At 48.4% G+C, this 24,015-nt stretch overlaps 1 protein-coding gene across 1 annotated transcript in view; it reads right to left on the bottom strand.

Moving 5' to 3' along the window:
* The window catches only part of LOC135819162 (uncharacterized), a gene marked incomplete at its 5' end in the record, with an annotated part of 333,212 nt that overhangs the window by 110,206 nt on the left and 198,991 nt on the right, over positions 1 to 24,015 (bottom strand). Inside the window, 3 exon segments of the mRNA XM_065332321.1 lie at positions 6,692 to 6,991; positions 12,342 to 12,644; positions 23,314 to 23,613. Coding sequence (XP_065188393.1) covers positions 6,692 to 6,991; positions 12,342 to 12,644; positions 23,314 to 23,613 — 903 coding nt within the window.

The following is a 24,015-nucleotide window of genomic DNA, read 5'->3' as shown; positions in this document are numbered from 1 at the left end:
CTGCTGGGCATGGCCTCCCTGACTCTTCACTATATCTACACTCATCTGTCTGTAAAATAAACCACTTCCTTATGTCAGTACATGACACAACAGTAAGTATTTATTGCACAAGAGCGTTGTTCTAGAGGCATAAAGACAGACTGATATTGTGGAGTAGGATCGACAGAGAATGCTATCTGCATCCTAAGTGAATGTCTTTGCACTTACTCAGCGATCGGCTGGACCATGGTGTCAGGCCGCTCCGCAGCTGTAGGAGCAAAGGTCCTGAAGGCATCCATCTTGTTCCGGGACAGGGCATCAGCGATGGTATTGGAAATTCCTGGCTGGTGCGATGCTCGGATCAGGAAATTGTGCTTCACACAGATTGAGTACAGGGTGCGGATGAGTGCCATGACTGCAGGAGACCGGCCTATGCCCGTCTTCAGGCACTCCACGACAGCTTGGTTGTCGCCGTCAGTTGAAATTACTGGTCAGTCGGCGACACGCATTTTTCACAAAAAAATTGCGTTTCACCTGCTGGGAGAGTATGCATGTACTCGAGTCTCACCCTGAGCACGCTTTTTTCTTCTTTTTTTTTCAGCTCCAGTATAGCTGTATTTTTCATTGCAAAGCCGTCCTCGATTGTTGTGTTCGTTGTTCAAACGAAGTGGACATTCAATCATGAAGGCAGAGGACATAGGAGCCTGATTGGAGTTTCTCGTGGCATAGGACGGCCACACAGAGACACTTTGGGATTTTCTGAATATAAAATACCGTACGCACGATGCTGAGATCAATTTGTGCGATATCAAATTGTTTGTGATCTACCACATCGAGCAGAACGGGATCCAAACACAAGCTTACCGACGATTGGGGCTGGATTGGGGCTGACTGGACAAATGATCCCTGGCTTCACCAGACGCCAGAAGTCGGACACCATGTCCTTTGCCGCGACGTCCATCTCCAAAAAGAACTCCATCTTCGTCGCGAAAAGGCTTGAAATACTCAATATTCAACCGAGATTCGCGGACTCGCGCTTTCTCGGATCGATTGATTTCCTGTTGGAACAGTTGCAGGGCAGCTTCCCGCCACTGTTTCAACAGGCGATGGCTCCAAAGCATGCCTGGAACAAGCCATATCGAGGTTGCAAGCCACCCCTCTCAGCAAAAAATTCGAAGAAATTCGAAATTTCAATGGGGGAAGATATACTATGAAGAGAATTTCAAAAAGTATGTTTCGCGGAGCGATCGCCCTACGTCATTCAAACTTTGCAGGATGGTTTAGACGTACATGTTAGGCATGGAACCACAGGCGATGATGCCATAGCTGACACACAGAGTAACACACAGCAGATTCGTGTGCACAGATACTAAATTAGTGGACGTCGTCATCTTCTTCCCGCTGATCTCGAATGTACTATGACGTGCTATTTCGCCTGACGCCTGAAACTCCACACGCAGCCACTCGATCCCCCATGTGACACAGGCCGCGACAATGGCAAAGAGCTCCTTGTAGGTAATGCTCAGTTCCAGTTGCTGCGGGGACCAGTCACCTCTGAACCAGTGACCATTGAAGAAGGCTCCAAATTCAATGGTGCCACTTGCGTCGGTTTGCAACTGGAGGTCAGCGCTGGGCATCCACTTCTCTAGCAGGAAAAATGACTTTCCGTTCCATGTTGACAGAGTCTGGTGCCACCAGCTCAGATCGCTCTTGGCTGAGGCTGAGAGGTGCAGCACTCGGTGAGATGACATCTCAGATGTGGCCTTGTCGAGGTCATACAGTCGGCGTAAGAATGTACGGGCGGCCGGAATTGCTCTGGAAGCGAACGAGAGGTGGCCCAGGAGTGAGGTGAGTTCGCGTTTGAGAACGCAACCAGATATAGCAGCAGAATGGCCTATCGTGAAACCATGACACAACCCATGCAACACAAAGTGAGAGAAGGAGTGATCAGAAGGACGGTTAAGGAGCCCGGCTAATCGGCTAACATTGATGGGGTCTCCACAGAATGTTTACTTAGCAGACGCTGAGGTGGCGGACTGTCCCCTGCCACATTTGACTTCTGGGTGCTTCCCGCGGCATTGAAGGCACACGTGGGCACGATAGCAGAATGAGTTGTTGCACTGGTCCCTGTTGAAGTTGCGGCAGATAGGTTTCCCAAGATGGGTTGGCGCGCTGGACTGCGGCGGACCTCCACTCCCAGCGCCGTCGGATGGAGGCCCTGGTCTAAAGGGGCACCGGGCCTGGACCACTGGGTGCACCAGAGAACAGCGCGAACATGGCGGGCGACCACGGCTGGTGAATGACGACTGCCACAAATTAGAGTCGATGATAGCCCAGTCGTACGACAGTGGTTGGGAGGCTATGGCGCGCCGGAAACGCCTGTCATAACTTAGCCCTGCTTCCACATGATATGAGTTATTTGCATCCAGAATAGTGGCCTGATATGCCAGCAAATCATTTGCCCTATCTGGAGCCGCCGCCACAATTACTCTCTCAGAATTTGAAAGCTGACTGCAGGCAAGGAAACTGGAAAGACAGCAAGCTCTGTTGTGTGCACAGGAAGTTTGCGCATGCGCAGAGCGTGGGCATGTGGTCTATGATACACAGCAGTATGTAGAGAGAGAGCAAGATCGTGCACACACGCAAGGAGGGTTATGCAACCCGTTATAAAGGCCAACAGCGAAGCAATGGTACGTGACTGTTAACAACGGTTAACTCCTACGTTAACCGAACATGTATGCGTGTCGCTGTGAGCGGACGTACGTTGGTGATACATGTCAGCGATTCTCGGAAAGGATCAAGCAGCATATCCCAGACAAGGTGTACAAGAAACGGGCCGCCTGACAAACGTGTGGCAACAAGTGATAGCGCCATCACCAAGCATTTGCAAGCGCAACCCGAATGTATCCCGCAGGAACGCAACAGCAGCTTCAGTGTCATCACACCAGCCCGGAACAGCGTGCATCGATTCATGCTGGAGGCACTATACATTCGCAGTTTGAAGCCAGAACTGTGTCGACAAAAGAAGCACATCAAGGTGCTGCGGTTGTTCAAGTCGCAACCGGACTGACAACTTTATCACGTGTTTGTTCTGGTACTGCATTCCCTTCATGTGTTGTTTCCCGCATTTTTCCACTGCTCCATACATTATTATGGTAGTGTAGTGTGAACTTGAGGCGTGTAAGAATATTCTTGCTGATTCTCTACCCCCAGTAAAAATTCTGGCTTCGTTTTCGTTCTTGCTCATTCCCATGTAACTACTGATGAAAATGGGTGAAAAGCTTTTAGTATTATGAAATTGACAACCTTGTTGTTGTGTGTATATAAATTCTGTTCGCCTACCTCTCTATTTAAATATTTAAAACGGCAACTGGACCACCGACTAATTCAGGACCTGAATTATGTTTTAAAGTGCAAAGGCCGGATCATCCTTGGTCATGAGAATGCAGACTTTCAAAAGAACTGCCTTACGTGCGGCGTTGCGCCCCGCTCCATCAAGAAGTGGGTGCAGATAGTTAATAACAGTGGCGGATCCAGGGGGGGGGGGGGGGGCAGGGGGCCTGGGCCCCCCCTTTGAAAATTTCGACCTTGGTCTAGGATTACAGAATGAGCGCTCGAAATGACTTGGCGTGTCAAGTGGGTCACGCATGCTGGGTACTTTTATGTGTCCGGTGTCACGCACTGTACTATACTTGAAGTCAGCGCGCTGTGTACAACTACTGTACGCACTGCAACCTGAGGACACGGCCGCACTTCAAACATGTGAAAAAGTGCCAAAAATGCAGGGCCTGGTACATAGTGCAGCGATCGCGTGGGGCTGAAGTCCTGTGCACGGTGCTGTCGACTTCGTCCTTCCTTTTTCCTTTTTCACTTGTCCGAAACTAAACGCTCTCTAGCTCTCTACTTCGCTTGTAGCCAACGGGTTACCTTCAGATATGCGATGAAGAGGAAAGGGTCTGACATCAGGTCGTTCTTCAGTGGACCGGTAGATAAGAGAGCTCACGTTGAAGAGCCGTCCAAAGGTCCGTCGCGGCCGCTGTCGAGTGGAAATGTTCAAGTGCAGTTTGAAAATGTCGTGAGAATGGAATAAAACTAGGGACCGGCGGATCCTGCTCGAAAAGGTGACATATTCTGCTCGAAAAGCAGTGAAATTGGCAGAACCATACAAACCTTATGGCGGGCAATTCCTCGAATTCTGCTCCATTTTTTGATCCACGTACCAAACATGCATGAAACATACCAGAAAAAGTACCGAATTCTGCCAATTTTTCTGCCGGCAGAATCCGCCGGACCCTAAATACAACAGCTCTTCACAACTTGAGGACTTTGTTGTCAGGGGCGTGCTCGGCCCCCCAACTAGGGGGGTGCACGGGAGCCGAGGGGAGCCCCCCGGCAATTTTCTGCAATTTGTTTGCAACCTTTCTTGAATTTTAGAGCATATTTGCATACATTACAATTTCAATTACCCAGATTGAAAATTTTTGGGGGGTGCACGTGCCCCCCGTGCCCATCGCCGAGCACGCGCCTGGTTGTTGTTGTATTTTGTTGTTTGTTTTTGGGGAGGGGGGGGGGGGGGGCGGATACCTTGGGCCCCCTCTTCGGCCAAGTCCTGGATCCGCCACTGAAAAAGGCCAAGACACCATGGAGAATCGAACGCGCCTTTATCAAGGACGAACTGGAGAGGATCACCGCTGACTTGGAACACTTTCTCCTTGAGTACTGCAGCCGTGTTCTTCACGAAGTCAATCGGAGCCTCAGCGTGCTGGACCGCTTCAGGTTCGCCAAGCTCCTCAACCAGACCTCCTCAAGATTACAATGCCGGATCAAAAGTAATTCATATATAGATCATCTAGTAATTCATCATCAGTGCAACTCCGAGCTTAAAATAGGATTGAACTGTCAGCCATGGCTACGAGAACCACAGATATTAGGACAGCTCGATGTACTAGCGCTGAGAGTGCTCAAACTGCTAGAAGCAGCAGGCAAAGCATAAAGCTAACCAGTGCAAGTGCGGCCTATTGAGAGTGCTCTATAAGATCGAAATCGAGGAGCGAAATACTCAATGATGCAGACAGCCAGACTGTTTCGGTCAATGAGGCCTCATCAATGCAACTCCGAGCTTAAAATAGGATTGAACTGTCAGCCATGGCTACGAGAACCACAGACATTTGGACAGCTCGCTGTACTAGCGCTGAGAGTGCTCAAACTGCTAGAAGCAGCGGGCGAAGCATAAAGCTAACCAGCGCATAATCAAATCTGTGGACAGCAACTGTTTCGCTCTGTTAGAGCTCCTCAGCACAGCTCAGAGGACCGAAGCGCAGCTCTTCGCAATGAAATACGTTTCCGTGAAGCAAAGCATTTTTATAAAGAGCTGAAAACCCCGCCAAGAGTGGTCGAAATGCTCCAAGAGCAGCGAGCGTTGCACAAGGCGAGCGGCAAGGATTCGCGCTAAGGTAAGAGTGCTCAACCTAACGACATTGCTGACTGCTAGGGAGCATCAGGCTGTGTTTACATGAAGCGTTTCAAACCGGGTTGAGTTCGACCCGGGCCAGATTTCAACCCGCCATGTACACAAAATGAATGGCGCGTTTACATGATGCATTGCTCTTGAACCGGGTTGAAATTTCGCCCCGGGTTGAAATCAACCCGGGTCAAGAAAATCGTACAAACGTACTTCTGTGCGTATCTCGCGCCAGGTTTGAACAGCACTGCACATGCAAATTTCGCGCGAACGCATTCACGTGACCATACAGGTCTGTAGAAGTGGACTTTTGGCGGCATATCAGTATTTGACCCGGGTCAACTGTCTTCATGCAAACGCTCACCTCTTTTGTCTATCGTACAGACTTTCAACCCGGGCTGAACTCGACCCGGGTTGAAATTTCTCATGTAAACACAGCCTAATACTCAAATCTGTGGACAGCAACTGTTTCGCTCTGTTAGAGCTCCTCAGCACAGCTCAGAGGACCGAAGCGCAGCTCTCTCTCTATATATATACCGTATTTTCCCGGTTGTAAGTCGACCCCGGTTATAGGTCGACTCCCGTATCCGGAGGTCTCAATTCTGCGTTTTAAAGTTTTCACCCAAAGAAGCACTACTAACCACTCCCTGCTACCAACACATGAACAAATTATGTAAACATTCCTTATTGGAGGGTATAACGTCCCAGTCCTTGAATAAGGCCAATAAACTGGCAAAAATGTGTACACATGGTGCACTTGTGCATGCAGTGCAGGTCATTTTTGTAAGATACTGATAGTTCCCGGTTATAAGTCGAATCCCCAAGAAGGCAGATATGCCTGTTCGATTGGTGAATTAAAATTAAAATACCATACCACACCATCCCGGTTGTAAGTCGACCCCCACCCTTTCTCCCTCTATTTTAGTCGTAAAAGGTCACTTACAACCGGAAAAACGGTATGTGAAGGTAAACCTTCCGGTGGACTCTTTCCAAGTGGCCGCCACTTCATGGACTGGTGAAGTTTAGTGAGCTATTCCCTCGATAGGTGAAAGGCTTAGGGGGAATCCTTTTAAACAATAACAAATTAAAAAAAATCATTTCCACCGTAATCTTGGATCCAACCATGGCCTATTGGATGCAATTCCACCCTCACCCCACCCCTTCTCCCACTCTCTCCCTTCTATCACCACAGCATAAGTCCATCTTTAGAACTAAGACCGGCCTACAAACAGCAGAGGTACACAAGCTTACACTGGACAATGACTTCCACATGAACAATTTGAGGAGTTGGGTAAAGATTGGAGCGTGTAGAGCAGCTATAATTTCCAGTCTGATTTCGTGTCATGTTCATGTAGCTTTTGGATATTGATTTGCTAACAAGATCATTGTCATTTCCGGTGTTGGACGATACGTTAGTCAATATACTACTGCTATCAAACAACGAAAGGTAAGGTCCAGGATTCCCGTTAACGTCGCAAGACAGAGTGAATGCCCTGAACTCTCGGGTATTGATTATTGTGCGTGTTGTTGGATAGGTGATAGTCGGAGAAGCTGCAAGAAAAACAATCCATTAAACCTGCCCACAGTTAATTCATAATTATTATGCCATTATCCTACAGCATATTACGGAATAGGTCATCAGAAGTCCCATGACTCAATTGCTCCAGCCCATCCTGTCTGTTTTTAGTTTAAGTTTGTTAAACATTTTATTGAAAAGAAAATGACCAAGGAACTACAATCTCGCTACAATGTCCACTAACACCATCAGTTACTAAACAATCAGCTCATGCGACTCTATAAATTTATCCTTGGCTCTCCATCCGAGTCCATTCTTGTTAAACATTCGTGGCCTATTGTCCAATTTGAAAAAGCAATTGTTGGCCAAGGACATGCGTCACAATAATTCTCAAATTTTTTCCCAGCAAGAAACGAAAATTCAAGACGGAGATCAACCCCAGAATAATATATTGCAGTTTGCTATCCTACAGATTGTGTTCCTCAACACTAATGTCGTGACCCGAGGTCGACGACGCACAGCCATCCTAGCAACCTGGCAGACGAGGGGCCAGCACCAGCTGACAAGCGCTCAGCTGACTGATGGGTACGAGTCGCGCCAGCACCGCATGTGCACAGTATGGTAACTTACCGCATCTTTTCTATTCACTACATCATTACTACTCATTACATCACTACTACTCACTACATCATTAGACATTACTACTACGTAGCCTTTATACGCACTTGAATACTACATTGTACATAATCATACAACTGATACGATGCTGCATAATCTCGCGCCTTGTCAACTGTCATAGTCTATTAACTAATATCTTCTTCCATTCTTGCATGTTGTATCCCGCCGTTATGAGACGTTCAATCATTATGAATCTAGCTTTGTCCGTTACTTGTCCCCTTGTCCCGCCGTCTAATATGATTAGTGAGTACAGTATGTATGCTCTGATTGGTTGTTGTTAGTTATATGAGCGTTAGCATGCTAACGCGAGTTAGCAGCCAGCCCAGCGAGCTGGCCCAACCTGCACGCATGCGCGAGTCACGTGGGCGCGCGCCCTTCAAAATCCTGTACAATGTCTCTTTCATGTCATTGCTGTTTGGACTTTCGAGCGTGCAACTTGCGGAACAGGTGTTCCCAAAACAATTTCCTTCCATTAGACTTTCAAGCTTGCATTCTCGTATCTCTACGTTTCAAATTCAGACTTCAATGACGCCTGTTGGTGCCTGAAACAATGTCGTCGTCGACTGTGGACTTTTAGCTTGCGCCATCATCAGGTTTCCTGAAATGAAGTACCTCCACGCGATCTCAGCGACCCTTGTTTGTGCCTTGAAACAATGTCGTCGTCACCAACCGGCGTCCAGCCTCTCCGGATCGCCTCGCTCTACCTGGCTCCACCGCCCGCCTACTGCGAACGCAGCGACGGCCGCCACGCAGCACCACCACTGCAACAGCAGACGCGAGCCTGACGATCGTAATTCGTATCCAGAGAGGCGAGTTCGTGGACTTCGAGTTTCTGTTGGAAGTAACAACGGTAGTTGTCCACTGCCGTCACCAACGCCACCCAGCTTCTCCTCACTCTACTTGGATCCGTATCGCCGCTCGCCGCCAGCAGGCCGGACCCTACTGGGAGCCCGGTGCAGTGACGACCGCCATATGCGCATGCAGCACCAACAGCAGGTGAACCTGACTGTCCTATACGGGCCCTTCTCGATCGTGTCCAGAGAGACGAGTTCGTGGACTTCGATTTCCTGCTGCCCGATACAGTTGCAGTCAGTCCAGCTCCGGCGACGTTCCAACTCCGTAGCCCCTCATATGTTGCTCTTCTGGCGCACTAGCATTTATTTGAATCCGAACCCAGAACTGCGCTTCGTAGGCTGCATGACGGTAGCACTTGAGTTGAGACCTGGACAGTGTTCATGAATGGTCTGTGTTCCACTGTTCCTCACGAGTGCCTGTGGACGTATTTGGCGACGATCGTCGCGGCCAATCAACTGGACGTTATCAATACTCAATCTGCGGACAACTGTTTCGTCCTTTGTGGACTCATCAGCGCAGCACAGAGGGAATTAAGCCGAACCTGATAGCAATGATCTCCAAAGCCAGGTTATCAATATCAACTTGTGGCAACTGCGCCTCGCGGTGTACTGGAACAGCACGACCCGCCTGCCAGCAGTGCAGCTCAGTGCACCCGCCAGCATTTCCGTGCGCATTTCGTCCTACTCACCAGTACAGATCCGCATCACGTACCGCAACCGTATGCCGCTACTACGAGTACGGCGCTTGCACGTGTCAGCTCAGGCAGTGCTACCTCCAGTGCCGACAGGAGCACCCCAAGGCAAAGTGTAAGGCCTCATCAGTAACTGTGTAAGCACTCAGTTTCTCACTTCTCAAAATTACTGGACTCACATCCTGATCCTATGCTCCGGAGGTATGTTGCACATGGTCGTAATTGTGGGGTTGTGGTAGGTTTCATCGGCAACCACTCAACTAACTGGGATCCATTGAATTTAACATGGTCACATGCTAACCCAGATTATATTTCTGCGCAACGATCCGTTTCTTGCAGCAGGCTTGAAACAGCTGGCCCGTGTTCTTCACCCCCTTTCTCGTCTCTGTGCTGTTCCGGCGTAGATGCGGTTCCTAGACGAACGGGAAGTTACACACGACACACCCTTTGTAAAGCCTGGAGGGTCGAAGTGTCAACGATTACATTCCAGCAGACCGTATCTCTCCACAATGTCAAGATGACAATGCTGCAAACATGATTAGACAATTGCTCGCCCCGCTGTATCTTGCTAAGCTCAATGTTAAAAGTGCATTCTGCCGAATTCCCGTCTGCCCGGAGGAGTGGCCCTTGTTGAACCGCTGGCAAGATCAATACTGTTTTGAGAGCGTCCTGCCCTTCAGACTGTACTACGCTCCAGGCCAGCTATATGGAATTCTGTCGTATCCGCCAGTGAATGGATTGTGTGCGGGCAGTTCGCACTCCCACGCCTGTTGCATTACGGGGAATACCTCAATTAACGTTACTTCCTCAAGCATGCTCTGGACTTGTGTTACCTCGCCGGCAACTCGCTATTCTGCTCTGAGCGTTTACATACCTCGGTGTTTCTCTGGCCCCAGCAAAAGTGGAGGGTCCAGCTCAAGTCCTGACGTTATTGGCATCTTCCCATTACGGGAAATACCTCGACTAACGTTTCTGTCTCCATGCATGCTCTGGACTTGTGTTAGCTCGCCAGCAACTCGCTACTCAGCGCCGTGCGTTTACATACCTCGGTGTTTCTCTGGTGTCAGCAAAAGTGCTTCCTCGATGTATGCTCTGGACCTGTGTTAGCTCGCCGGCAACTCGCTAATCGGCGCCGTGCGTTTACATACCTCGGTGTTTCTCTGGCGTCAGCAAAAGTGGAGGGTCCAGCCCACTTCCTAACGTTTATCGGCGTCATCCTGGACACCCGCGCGCTCACATCAGTCTGCCGATGGACGAACTTGCCAAGCTTCACGACCTCCTACGGGCCACTCTCAACACAGCTTCAACTACCCAATGTCAACTCGAGTATCTTCTGGGAAAGCTCTCGTTTGCTACAAGAGTGATAGTCCCAGGACGCACATTGCAGATTGTGGTCACTTGCCAACTGGTACAGGCAGCCGTATTACCTGATCAGGCTCTCCGAAGAGTGCCTCAAATACCTTCGCTGATGGCCTGAGCTCCTGGAATAGTAGAACGGCCGGCCCTTCTTCCTACACCCTAAGTGGACGCCGTCCCCAACTTGCTGCTATTCACTGATGCAAGTGGTGCACTGGGCTGGTGCCCAAACAATTGCGACCGGGGATAGGGCAATGGACAGTCAATCAAGCAGACCAGCCAATCGCAAAGAGTGGTTTGCAATTGTGGCAGCACCTGGGAAAGCTAGCGGCACCAGCTGCAGATGCCAAACGATCGGCTTTACAGCAACTGCGAAAATCTTGCTCATCAGTTGTGGCTATGGCCTGGCGTTATACACCGGCCACTCGTTCGAATCAGCTGCCGGACTCGATATTCAGAGAGGCGGGAAGGTGGAAAGCCATGTCTGCCCGAGTAACATTCAGAGGCCACCAGCAGCCAAAGCATGGGTGGCTGTGGCAATGGCCTCAGCCCATGATATCGAGTTCCTGTTAGTCAATCGTTACCGAGCTTGCACTGCTTACAAATTTCACAGGTAGCTGCACTTTGTGATCCGCTCTGGGAGTGCCGTTTTTTGGAATATATGCTCTCAACTGGTTATGCATCTCTATATATCTAGCATTTGGCGGCTCTATTCAGAGTCATTGGCGGCTCCATGCGGAGGCATTGGCGGCTCCATGCGGAGTCATTCGGCGGCTCCATGCGGAGTAATTGGCAGCTCCATGCGGAGTAATTCGGCGGCTCCATGCGGAGTCATTCGCTGGCTCCATGCGGAGTCAATTGCCGGCTCCATGCGGAGTCATTCGCCGGCTCCATGCGGAGTCATTCGCCGGCTCCATGCGGAGTCATTTGCCGGCTCCATGCGGAGTCATTCGCCTGCTCCATGCGGAGTCATTTGCTGGCTCCATGCGGAGTCATTTGCCGGCTCCATGCGGAGTCATTTGCCGGCTCCATGCGGAGTCATTTGCCGGCTCCATGCGGAGTCATTCGCCTGCTCCAAGCGGAGTCATTTGCTGGCTCAGCTGCGAGCCATTATACCAGTTGCTCGAATCGGCACTCCCAGCTTAATGCAAAACTCGGTTGCTCTGTTGTGAGGTGGGGGGATGCTAATGTTATGAATATAAGTCCCTGTCTTTTATACGTTCGTCCCCTCGCTCAGGTACTGCTTCGATCTTGATATCCTCTTTCTTCTCTCTACCTCTGACCTATCTACAAGGTATGTCCTTGGAAACGGAACTCTTGGTGGGCTGTTGAGTGATGGCGTGCATATATTGTGCACTTGGGATTCTGGGTCTTGCTCACACTTCGTGGCGGTCCTATTTGGTGTTGTTCGCAACGCAGACTTTTGACTGACCCTTGGGGTCGGGTCATGACACTAACACCGCCAGTTATTTTACAATCAGCTCATGCAATAACATTGCACGACACTGCCCAACGGTACTGACGTTCAACACCTACTTGGCAATCAGCTCTAGCACATCTTGGATGCGCATTCGAATTTTTTGGCCTGATGATGGATAATCTAAGTTCGCATAAAAGGAAGTAGAATACAGAATAAGTTCTATGTTCCCGACAAAATAGGGCTGATGAATATCTCATGGTAGTGCACTTTGGACACCAATGCTGGGGAAGGAAAACTGGAATTTTGAAAGATAAGGGATTGCTGAACATGTTTCTCCCTGTTTAAAGCACAGTACTATGATGACGTGGAAAGACATCACACTTACAGGTTACGATAAGCCTATGACTCAAACGTGCAGAGTGGGTGGCGGTTGCAATCGAGTTTGATGCCAAAAATGTGTACAAACCACTGGCATTGCGGAGTGTACTTGGTGCTATGGTGATAGTTGAGGTTTGGAGCACCCGTGATGGCATCATGTCCCCCGAGACCATTTGGATGGCACTTCCTTCATACTGCAAGGTTAGTGTTGGTTTCGGATTGCCTGTTGCAATGAAAGTCCAGTTCGGAGCGCTCTTCTCCATCACCACAGTAAGGTTAGTTGGTTCTGACACCGTTACCTTGGGTTGTGCTGAGGAAATGTCAAAACAGAATATTCCAGCAATGTTCACCAACAAGGGAAGCTAAGAACATGGACAATAGTAACTACACCAGTACATTGAGAACTCAGAAGCTCTATCCAAAAGCTAACTTCCCCGCTATGGTGTGGTGAAGGTGGGCCAAGAGCTCAAAGTGGAGAGGTGGACAGTTTCGAGATATATTTTAAAGAAGTACAAAAACCTGCACCAGCAACTGAGCTGATGATCTGGTTAGACCTCGTCATGTTCATACCAGTAAGGCCGTTATTACACTACGACTCGTGGCGGACTGAGTAGGAACATCTCGAGTATTTCCATCAGGTGGGTATGAATCCCTCTGCTGCCACCAAGTTGAAAGTTTTGAAAGAGGCAGAAATCCAGAAAAGGACTCACCATGCTTACACTGCACCAAACTGCCAGATCATCTATTTGCCAGGCAGCACTTCCTTTCCCAAAAAATGCAAAAAGAAACATTCTCTTTGTAGTGGCTGTCCAAGGAGGCGGTCACTCACAAACTACTAAGACACTCAGCAATAAGTTTGCTTTGGGGCCATCCGTAAAATTAGATATTTATTTAGACCACTACCGTAAAGTACCATTGATCCGCTCCCTCTCTAATTGCCGCCCCTGTCGATTTTCTGCCTGTGAAGCGACTTCGGCACATACACCGAAATACGATGTTGAACCAACGCATCCACTGCTGTACACAATACGTGCCAGTGCAGGATGAAAATGTGCACAATCCAGCTCATTGAGTCTGAACTTTCACGTTGTTGTAAATCGTACTGCACTTGACAGTCTTGATCTAATTCCCGCCCCCCCCCCCCCTGCCGAAAACCCAGTTGGTAAGCGACATGGCGTGGGGGGGGGGGGGGGGGTTCAATGGTACTTTACGGTTGTCGTTTAGGGGAGAGGGGATTGAGCGCCTGTTCGTTTCTCGAATAATATCGACGTACAGTTTGTATGTGAGCACGTCCAGAAAAAACGAAAAAAACCCCGATGCTATATACCATTCGCATGTGTTCGTTTCTCAAGTAGGGGGGGGGGGGGTTGAAGAGAAAAGACTAGTTTTCATTTCTAAATATATACATGTATTTACTTAGAGATGTTTAACGGGCGTTTCTTTCTTGACCCACCCACCCCCAGAAACGCCCCCCCCCCAAAATTCAGATAATACCACTCCTAAGAACGCCATACTATGCACACATATACAGTGTAATTATCAGGACAAGCACACATGTACATGTTATGGTGATGTAGGTTTGACATGGTTGAAAATTGAAACAGATGGTGGAAAATGCAGCGCCTAACGCCAACGGCGAGGGTGAAGGGGTAACTTCTCACAACAGAAACCAGAGTCGTCGCTGCAGCCATGAAATTGTTATCCTCGCGCCGAGTAGATCTACGAATAGTAAGTAGTGAGAGAAAAGTGTGCAAGTGGCCAACGACAGAGCTACGATGCACTACACGCTGGCTGTCACTGCATGCAAGCGCATGTTTCTGAGAGTAAAAAGTACGAGTATGTGTACCTGTACTAGCAAGAGTATAAGGCGGGGGGGGGGGGGGGGGTATTATACTCTTGGTACTAGCAAGAGTAGATAAACAAGAGTGTGCAACTCGCGAATGGGTTGGCCCACGGCGGAATTTTTTGTTGACGTAATCTTTTCGACGACGCACGCGCTGCGAGCCTTTTGGAGAGTTTTCCCTCGTGCACTTGGCTGGGCTTTACTACAAGGTCGGTGCCCAGCACGTGCTCTCACAATGCTCTGCGGCAAAATCCGCGTTCCTCTGAAAAAAGGTGACGTAAACAAAAAATTCCGCCGTGGGCTCGGGGTATCTGCAGATTGTGCAGGAGAGATCCGGAGTTGCACATTCTTGTTTATCTACTCTTGGTACTAGCTGTAGCAGTGCTACATCATGTACATGTACACGCTCGGTATGGTATGCATGCACTCCGAAATGTATTATTTAGAAATGCCTTGCAATGCGAACCCACCCACCACAAACGCCTGTTAGACGTGTCTAAGTGAATACACAAAATAAGAGGACAGAGAAAGTGTTTTTACTCCGAGTTTTACGCACTAAGCGATCATCAGAAAACAGTAATGAGAAATCTGGATCAGTATTGGTTTATACACTCACAAAGCAAAGTGTAAATGGCGCAAATCTAAAAGTTGTGAATGGCGGCAGTGCAAAGCGTAAATGACTGCATCATGGGGAAAATCTAAAAGTGCGAATGACAGCAGTGGTGAAAGTGACAAACACTGGAGCCGGTTGTCTCTTACTTATTTAGATGATGGCTGTGGATGGTTTGAAGTAAATACATGTATTTACGGACGTCCCCTTACTATTAAAACTTTGAAGTTAATAAGAATTTGACACAACACACACACACGCACACACACATGCACGCATGCATGCATGCATGCATGCACGCACACACACTCGTTAAGCTCGTCCTCTCTAACCACCAGATCGCAATACATTCACCCATGGGCTCGGCTTGATAATGCACGTCTTCTTGATGATGGTGAAGAATGTGTTGGCGTGAATAGATGAAAAAGATCACGAAATAATGACCTACAGTTATTATGAATAGTCTACGTGGAGATAATAATCTTTTAAAAACAGCTATGAACAAAATTAAACTGGCCCTCATGTCAAACAACAAAGTAGCAACGGTTTTGTTTCAGAACGTTTTCTTGTCACATTTATCAATGAAATCTTGTGATCAATAGAAAATAGATAACCAGCAGTAGGATATGTACACTTGAGTTTACAGTGTGCAAAAAGAAGTGACCACAAGTACATGACAACCATTCAGAAGAGCTTATCAGGCAAGTGTGAAGGATGTTGCAAGTGCAATATTTAGATAGTAATGTGAAACATAATTGTGAGATTGGTAAAATGGGTGAGTGTGAAGTAATTACAGAAAGAGCGTGAGTGAAGTGACATTTTCTTATTGTTTGCACAGATCAGGGTTACGAAGACAAATGTACGCAACTTCAAGCCCTTTTGATTGCCTAAAACTATTTGTTACGAATTTATGTCACGACTATGATTTACGCATGTCGTTGTATTTGGTTCTTGTCTTGTGGAGTCCAGTGTCTGATGTCATAATATGGTCTAGGTGTACGCGCGAGTATGGTGTGATGTGCGACGTTTATGGTATGTGGTGCATGCAAGAGTACGCGTTGTCAGAGTGTGAGGATGTGCTTCCGTCTGTGTGAGAGTGACTGTCAAGTGAATGCTGTACATACGCAGTGCTAGTTTGGTCTGGGAATGAGAGTCGTGTGTGATTCGTCCGTGGTCTGGTTGTCTTGGTCTTGGTCATGTGTTCTGTACGTATTAGTCCCTGATTAGTCGTTTCGATGTGTTCGCCCTTTTCTCTGTTTTATAACTGTTGGTTGTTTATTATTTCTTTGTCTTTTCTCCCCCGTTCTCCCGCCCACCAGTTAGTTATTTATTCCAAGAGATCTTATTCAAGAAACTGTGTCGTCCTCTTGCCCGCGTGGATGAGTCGGAGAGTGGTTGTGTGGCGGGGAGCGGGGGGAAATTCCTTTACATTGGCGCCCAACGTGGGGCTCGAACCCACGACCCTGAGATCGATATCGTTTGAACCGTGGTTTCAGTTTGTGCTCGCCGTTGCCCCTTCGTTTTTTCCTTTTTCTTTGTCGACGCTTGGCGACTTTATTATTTTTATTCCTTTCTCTTCGTCAAAGTTTGGCTACGCGTTGCTTGTTGTGGATACTCTACTGGACACCGACGGCATGATGCTACTCGACTTCGCCCCGCCATGCTTTGGTGGTACATGTTGGGAGACAGTGGTCGTTCATCAGGCTGATTCACCCTCGCGCTGCACTACAAGCAAGCCTCTTATCCGGTGAGTCGCTCCCGGAACGGGATGTCGTTGTTGTACTAGTTTAGTGTAAGCTTGGTTCGGTTTTGAAGTTGCCACACACGTATTCCTGTGATGGTTTGTGGGATTCTCGCTTCGGATCCAGGTTGAATTTTTTTTGTGAGCGTATGGTTTTGTAATAATTGTGTTTCGGCATGTGGGTCTCTCTAGTTCGTTTGGGTGGGCGTCTGATCATGGTGAGCCACGGTCTGCCTGGTGGTCTGCAGGGATCCTGTGTTTTGTTGTGTCGGTTTGCCTTGCGGGTGTTATGATTTGCGAAGCGGATGTAGTTCCGTGTTTTTCAGGTTCAATCCCTGTGGTTTTTCAGGTTCAATCCCTGTGGTTTTTTCTCTATAATATTATTTGCATATTGGTGACCAGTTGTTTGTTTTGTTCCTGCTATCCTCATCTTGTACTGATCAGATGCTGCTGTACCTGTGTTTCTTTTTTTTTTGCCCTGCTTGGCGCACCAACAACAACAACTGACTGACCAAGACGCCGATTTCCCAAGATTCTGCTTCCGTGAAGGCTTCCTATTCCAAATCGGATCACACATCTCTGGCAACAGCATTCCATTGTCTTATCGTTTGGTTGTGTTTCCCCTTGTTTCTTTCCTCTGATGTTTGTCATTTTTGTTCTGCCTGTTCTTTATTTTCCCTGAGTCGAGAGTCGAGGTCGACTCTCCGCAAAGGAGAGGGCTATGTTACGAATTTATGTTACGACTATGATTTACGCATGTCGTTGTATTTGGTTCTTGTCTTGTGGAGTCCAGTGTCTGATGTATTATGGTCTAGGTGTACGCGCGAGTATGGTGTGATGTGCGATGTTTATGGTATGTGGTGCATGCAAGAGTACGCGTTGTCAGAGTGTGAGGATGTGCTTCCGTCTGTGTGAGAGTGACTGTCAAGTGAATGCTGTACATGCGCAGTGCTAGTTTGGTCTGGGAATGAGTGTCGTGTGTGATTCGTCCGTGGTCTGGTTGTCTTGGTCTTGGTCATGTGTTCTGTACGTATTAGTCCCTGATTGGTCGTTTCGATGTGTTCGCCCTTTTCTCTGTTTTATAACTGTTGGTTGTTTATTATTTCTTTGTCTTTTCTCCCCCGTTCTCCCGCCCACCAGTTAGTTATTTATTCCAAGAGATCTTATTCAAGAAACTGTGTCGTCCTCTTGCCCGCGTGGATGAGTCGGAGAGTGGTTGTGTGGCGGGGAGCGGGGGGAAATTCCTTTACATTGGCGCCCAACGTGGGGCTCGAACCCATGACCCTGAGATCGATATCGTTTGAACCGTGGTTTCAGTTTGTGCTCGCCGTTGCCCCTTCGTTTTTTCCTTTTTCTTTGTCGACGCTTGGCGACTTTATTATTTTTATTCCTTTCTCTTCGTCAAAGTTTGGCTACGCGTTGCTTGTTGTGGATACTCTACTGGACACCGACGGCATGATGCTACTCGACTTCGCCCCGCCATGCTTTGGTGGTACATGTTGGGAGACAGTGGTCGTTCATCAGGCTGATTCACCCTCGCGCTGCACTACAAGCAAGCCTCTTATCCGGTGAGTCGCTCCCGGAACGGGATGTCGTTGTTGTACTAGTTTAGTGTAAGCTTGGTTCGGTTTTGAAGTTGCCACACACGTATTCCTGTGATGGTTTGTGGGATTCTCGTTTCGGATCCAGGTTGAATTTTTTTTGTGAGCGTATGGTTTTGTAGTAATTGTGTTTCGGCATGTGGGTCTCTCTAGTTCGTTTGGGTGGGCGTCTGATCATGGTGAGCCACGGTCTGCCTGGTGGTCTGCAGGGATCCTGTGTTTTGTTGTGTCGGTTTGCCTTGCGGGTGTTATGATTTGCGAAGCGGATGTAGTTCCGTGTTTTTCAGGTTCAATCCCTGTGGTTTTTCAGGTTCAATCCCTGTGGTTTTTTCTCTATAATATTATTTGCGTATTGGTGACCAGTTGTTTGTTTTGTTCCTGCTATCCTCACCTTGTACTGATCAGATGCTGCTGTACCTGTGTTTCTTTTTTTTTTGCCCTGCTTGGCGCACCAACAACAACAACCGACTGACCAAGACGCCGATTTCCCAAGATTCTGCTTCCGTGAAGGCTTCCTATTCCAAATCGGATCACACATCTCTGGCAACAGCATTCCGTTGTCTTATCGTTTGGTTGTGTTTCCCCTTGTTTCTTTCCTCTGATGTTTGTCATTTTTGTTCTGCCTGTTCTTTATTTTCCCTGAGTCGAGAGTCGAGGTCGACTCTCCGCAAAGGAGAGGGCTATGTTACGAATTTATGTTACGACTATGATTTACGCATGTCGTTGTATTTGGTTCTTGTCTTGTGGAGTCCAGTGTCTGATGTATTATGGTCTAGGTGTACGCGCGAGTATGGTGTGATGTGCGATGTTTATGGTATGTGGTGCATGCAAGAGTACGCGTTGTCAGAGTGTGAGGATGTGCTTCCGTCTGTGTGAGAGTGACTGTCAAGTGAATGCTGTACATGCGCAGTGCTAGTTTGGTCTGGGAATGAGAGTCGTGTGTGATTCGTCCGTGGTCTGGTTGTCTTGGTCTTGGTCATGTGTTCTGTACGTATTAGTCACTGATTGGTCGTTTCGATGTGTTCGCCCTTTTCTCTGTTTTATAACTGTTGGTTGTTTATTATTTCTTTGTCTTTTCTCCCCCGTTCTCCCGCCCACCAGTTAGTTATTTATTCCAAGAGATCTTATTCAAGAAACTGTGTCGTCCTCTTGCCCGCGTGGATGAGTCGGAGAGTGGTTGTGTGGCGGGGAGCGGGGGGAAATTCCTTTACATATTTGCACAGCAGACAACACTAAACCAAGAATTGTCATACTGTTCACGACAAGCAGGCTTGGACAATAGATGCAACATAACAGCAGACTTCTTCTCCTTCCTCTTCTCTGCACCTATATAGACCTTCTGACGAGCACTCTACCCCTACACTGCAAGTTAGCTATGGACGCTTCAATTCCAATAGAACTGGGCTATTCCCTGAAGAACATCCCTCTACCGTCATCCAAGAAGTACTGGAAATGTCTGATTGACAGGATTGAGCAAGTCATCAAGCGTATGAGGTGGGTCGCCTTGTTCTGCCTCGATGGCGAGGATCGCTTCGGCTTCAAGAGCAGGACATGTCCTCCGCAAGTTGATGAACTTAAGGCCTTTGTAGAGGACCTCATTCGCGTGGCTGAAACGGTCAGCTTCCGCCAAGTATCAGACAGCCTCCAAGACGTTATACCAAAACTACAAGATCGCGCCTGAGAATGCGTATGATGAAGTCAACAGCGAGGCGAGGGAGATCGTTGCGGGTCTAGATCTTCACAAGAGGATGGATGTACTGGCTGAGTCAGAAGCATTTATAACACTGAAAGATCATCAAAAAACAACTTCGTTAGAGCGCTGCCCTGCAGACTCATTAACCCAGCCAAGCCGGAAGTGGGTGTGGTGAGCAAGGCTATACTGGAGGAGATCGTGGCTGCTGTGCGTTGCCAAAAGGCCATGAACCAATGGAGGAACACCATGTCAGTGATCGAGTGATTCAAGGAGATACCCGACAAACAGCGCCACACGTTCCTATGCTTTGACGTGGTAGAATTCTACCCGTCAATTGACGAGCAGTTCCTCCGTGAGGCTTTAGCATTCGCGGAGCGATTCACCACAATCGAGCTGCGTTAAATGGACATCATCCTTCATGCCCATAAATCGCTTCTATTCCATGATGGCTTCCCCTGGATGAAGGACAAGGGTGACATGTTTGATGTAACAATGGGAAGTTACGATGGTGGCGAGAAGTGGGAACTTGTGGGTGCCGTTCTTCTCAACCAGCTCTCAAGCCTCGTCGATAGATCCGCTATCGTCCTCTATAGAGACGATGGACTGGCCGCTCTCAAGGACACCAGCCCACAGGCTGCAGACCGCCTCAGAAGAAAGCTGACGGAAGTTTGGAGCGCTTAGACCTAAGAATTATCATCGAAGCAAACTTGAAGGTACAGGATTTCTTGGATGTCACGATGAACCTTTAATCAGGGAAATTACAACCCTTACGAAAGCCAAATGACAACCCGCTCTACGTCAGCAAGCAGTCCAACCAGCGCTCACCCTCTCCCATACTTGTAAAGTTCACAGTGATGTAAATCACTTTCCAACTGTTTAACCCACAATCTCACCTTCTCATCAATTTATCTCTTATTGGCGATGGTGCCATCGCGAGAATAAAGAATTCAAACCACCCGCCTGGAATCACCAACAACATCCCTGCTGCTATCACCAAGCGTCTATCCACTATATCAAGCGACGCCGAGGAATTCAACCACGCAGCCCCCGTGTACCAGAGCGCATTAAAGGCCAGTGGACATAATGAAGTGCTGAGCTTTCAGCCCGAGGCACATGAGCAGAGAGGCAGGAAGAACCGCAGCCGGAAGGTCATATCGTTCAACCCCCTTACTCCAAGAACATCAGTACAAACGCCGCTGGTAGGTTCCTTAGCCTAGTCTCTAAGCACTTCCCGAAAACATCCAAGCTCAGGAAGATTTTCAATCGTAACACCCTGAAAGTGAGCTACAGCTGCATGCCCAACATGGGAGCAGTGATCAGCAGCCACAACAAGAGTAACCTGCGAGAGCCAGAGCAAACCAATTCATGCAACTGCAGAAGCAAGAAGTCCTGTCCGCTGCGCGGAGAGTGCCAGACCAAGGAGATAGTGTACGAGGCCACTGCCGAATCTCCCAGCAAGATTTACATCGGTCTCTCAGAGACACCTTTCAAAGCCCGTGACGCCATCCACCTCACTTCCATGCGTCATGAAAAATAAAAAAACAGCACTGAGCTCGCAAAGCACATATGGGAGCTGAAGAGCGAAGGGAGGCCATTGAACATCACATGGAAGGTGCGGGAGAAGAGCCGATCATACAGATGTGAGTAAAAAAATGCGATCTATGTCACAGAAAGATTCCACATCCTGACGACACCGAAGAAGGTCCTGGTCAACAAGCGGTCTGAGATGATCTCGAAATGCAGGCATGAGAACAAGTTCCGCCTCGCAAATTTCACACCTATCAAATGAACTGACCAAGTACTGTACTGCACTTTGCCTGAGCACCCCAATATCAATTATTTTAATTGGCAACAGGGGATTGTGTTATTAAAATAACACACTCCCCTGTTGTTGGCTATGCCACTCTGCTCCCGCCTGCCCGTCACCCAAAGATCCCCTAGCAATCTCACTGGCCCATTGCCCGCCATCCTCCTGGCACCTCCACCCATCTGCTGTACACTGCCTCTCGATCGCCTCTGTCCGCGCTTTCATACTCGCCCCTGCCTGTTGTCCGCCACCATCCGGCACTTCTACTGTCGCGCCTTGGCCGGCGCCAGTTGTCTCCCCATACCTTACTCCAGATTTGGCGCTAAACTTGTTTATACGTGTGGCCCTATGGGTTTATAAGCATACTGCTGGCTAGATCCGAGTATCAGTTGTCTGATGATTGCCTAGCGGTGTTGTTAAAGGATGTGTTGTTTTCCTGTGTGATGGCATTCCCCAAACTGTCTCGTCTAGTCGCGTGCATGTGTGATATGAGCATGCACAATTTTGTAGTTGAGAGTTTTTGTCAGTCTTCTTGTTCTTCCCTTTGAGTGTAGTTTCCGTAATGTCAATAATATAATGTAAAACAAACAAGTCTTGTCCTTTGTGTCCTACGTCCCGGGGAACGGAATGGCTGTGATTCCGTAACAATGTGGTGCCGAAACCCGGGACGCAGAGGATGAGTTAGTTTGTGTTGAGTCTGTTCGTCGTCGTCGTCGTCGTCGTCAACAACAACAAAGTAACTTTGAAGTAAACAGTAAGCGTTGGAGCGGGAGAGAAGAGGAGCTGGTGGGAGCGTAAGACGATGGAAAAGAGGCGGAGGAGGTGATGGACGGAGACTAAGACTGTGGACTGGAGCCTGGGACGGCAGGAACCGCGATGGAGCATGTGGCCGTGGCAGTGGTGACGGCGGATTGCACCTCGGCTCGTACCAGAGCCTGCAAGGAATCCTGTTTTTTGAACTGTCACGGTTGAAATGCCAGGCTCGACGATCGTCGGCACCGGCGCGGAACCACTAATGTGACTTGCTGGGACCCGCGAGCGGCGGGAGCCGGGAGCCCGACGCTTTGGAGCAGGAGAGGCAGCAGGGCCCAAGGGTTGGGAATATGGCTGGCTACGTGTTCCTGGTCGTGACATTTTTGGTAGTCGTGCTGGCGCAGCACACAAAGACGGCGGTGAAAACCGGAAAAAGGCAAAAAGAATTCACAAGCCAACCACTACTGCGGAGCAAGAAGCAGAAAACAACAACTAAACAGTTTGAGCTCTCCAAACTGCTGTAATAGAAAAAAATCATTTCTGATCGCTGAGCTGTAAGTGCAAACCGGAGCCAGGACAGGTGCACAGTTCTGTGAGACCTTTACCTGCATGCGTGCTGAGCTGTAAGTGTGACCTGGAGCCGGGACAGGCGCACAGCCCTGTGTACCTTATATGGTAACTGCGTGCTGCACGCTGCATGTAGGAAGCGTATCGGGTTGCCCGGTTAGTGAAGTGTGCACCTGCAGACGTGTACGGCAGTGCATACATTGCATATGTATGCAGGTGCCAAAGGTAAAAAAGGACATGCCTATGTATAAGGAACATGAGGAAATGAGCAGTGGGAGTCTGTGATGAGCGCTAACAAGGGTTAACTGCATTAACCCCACATATGATGGTTTAGTGTTATGATGATAGTTTGGAATATACTTACATCGCACTTCGACAGTGACGCTGTATGTGGTTGTTCCTCCCATGGTCATAACTGTTACATTATATGTTCCAGATGCCTCGCGGATGCTAGTAGCATCGATCGTTACTTTACTTTCAAAGCATCCTGATATCATTTTGAAGCTAGTCTGAAACGTTATTGATCTTGGAACCGCCCAGGCAACGTCCGTTGCCACGGGCTGTGGATGAACATTGAACGATATACATATAGAAAATGGAGTAACAGCCATGCCTTCCACGAAGTCAATATACACGTTGGTATCTCCACTGATAATAGGCCGGCCTAAATAAAAAAAGAAAAAGAAAAAGAGAGCCTTGATCATGCCATAAGAGACTATTGATTACAATCACCGAGCAGATGCACCATTTCTGTCCAACTTACAGTTTTTCGGGGAATCTACCCCTAAATTATTGACCCTGAATATCCACCTTCGACAGTTGCCACCGTAGTCTCACCATCTCATTTTGTGTGTGTCTGCTTGTATCAAGATGATAGGAAAGCATTGATTGAAGTATTTGTCTACATTTATTGTAGGGGTGTGCACGGGTAGTCGGGTACCCGTGCTAAACGTGAGGACCTCGGGTAGACAGGTACAGAGTAGTACCCGAAAACCCGAAGTCGCAGATGACGTCATGTTACAGTACACGGGTACTAGTACATGTAACACTCCGCATGTCTACCCAG

Source organism: Sycon ciliatum, chromosome 6, assembly GCF_964019385.1.
Source record: "Sycon ciliatum chromosome 6, ocSycCili1.1, whole genome shotgun sequence".
NCBI classification, from domain to species: Eukaryota; Metazoa; Porifera; class Calcarea; order Leucosolenida; family Sycettidae; genus Sycon; species Sycon ciliatum.
The sequence above is the reverse complement of the archived record's forward strand: the minus strand, read 5'-3'. Positions and strand labels throughout refer to the sequence as shown.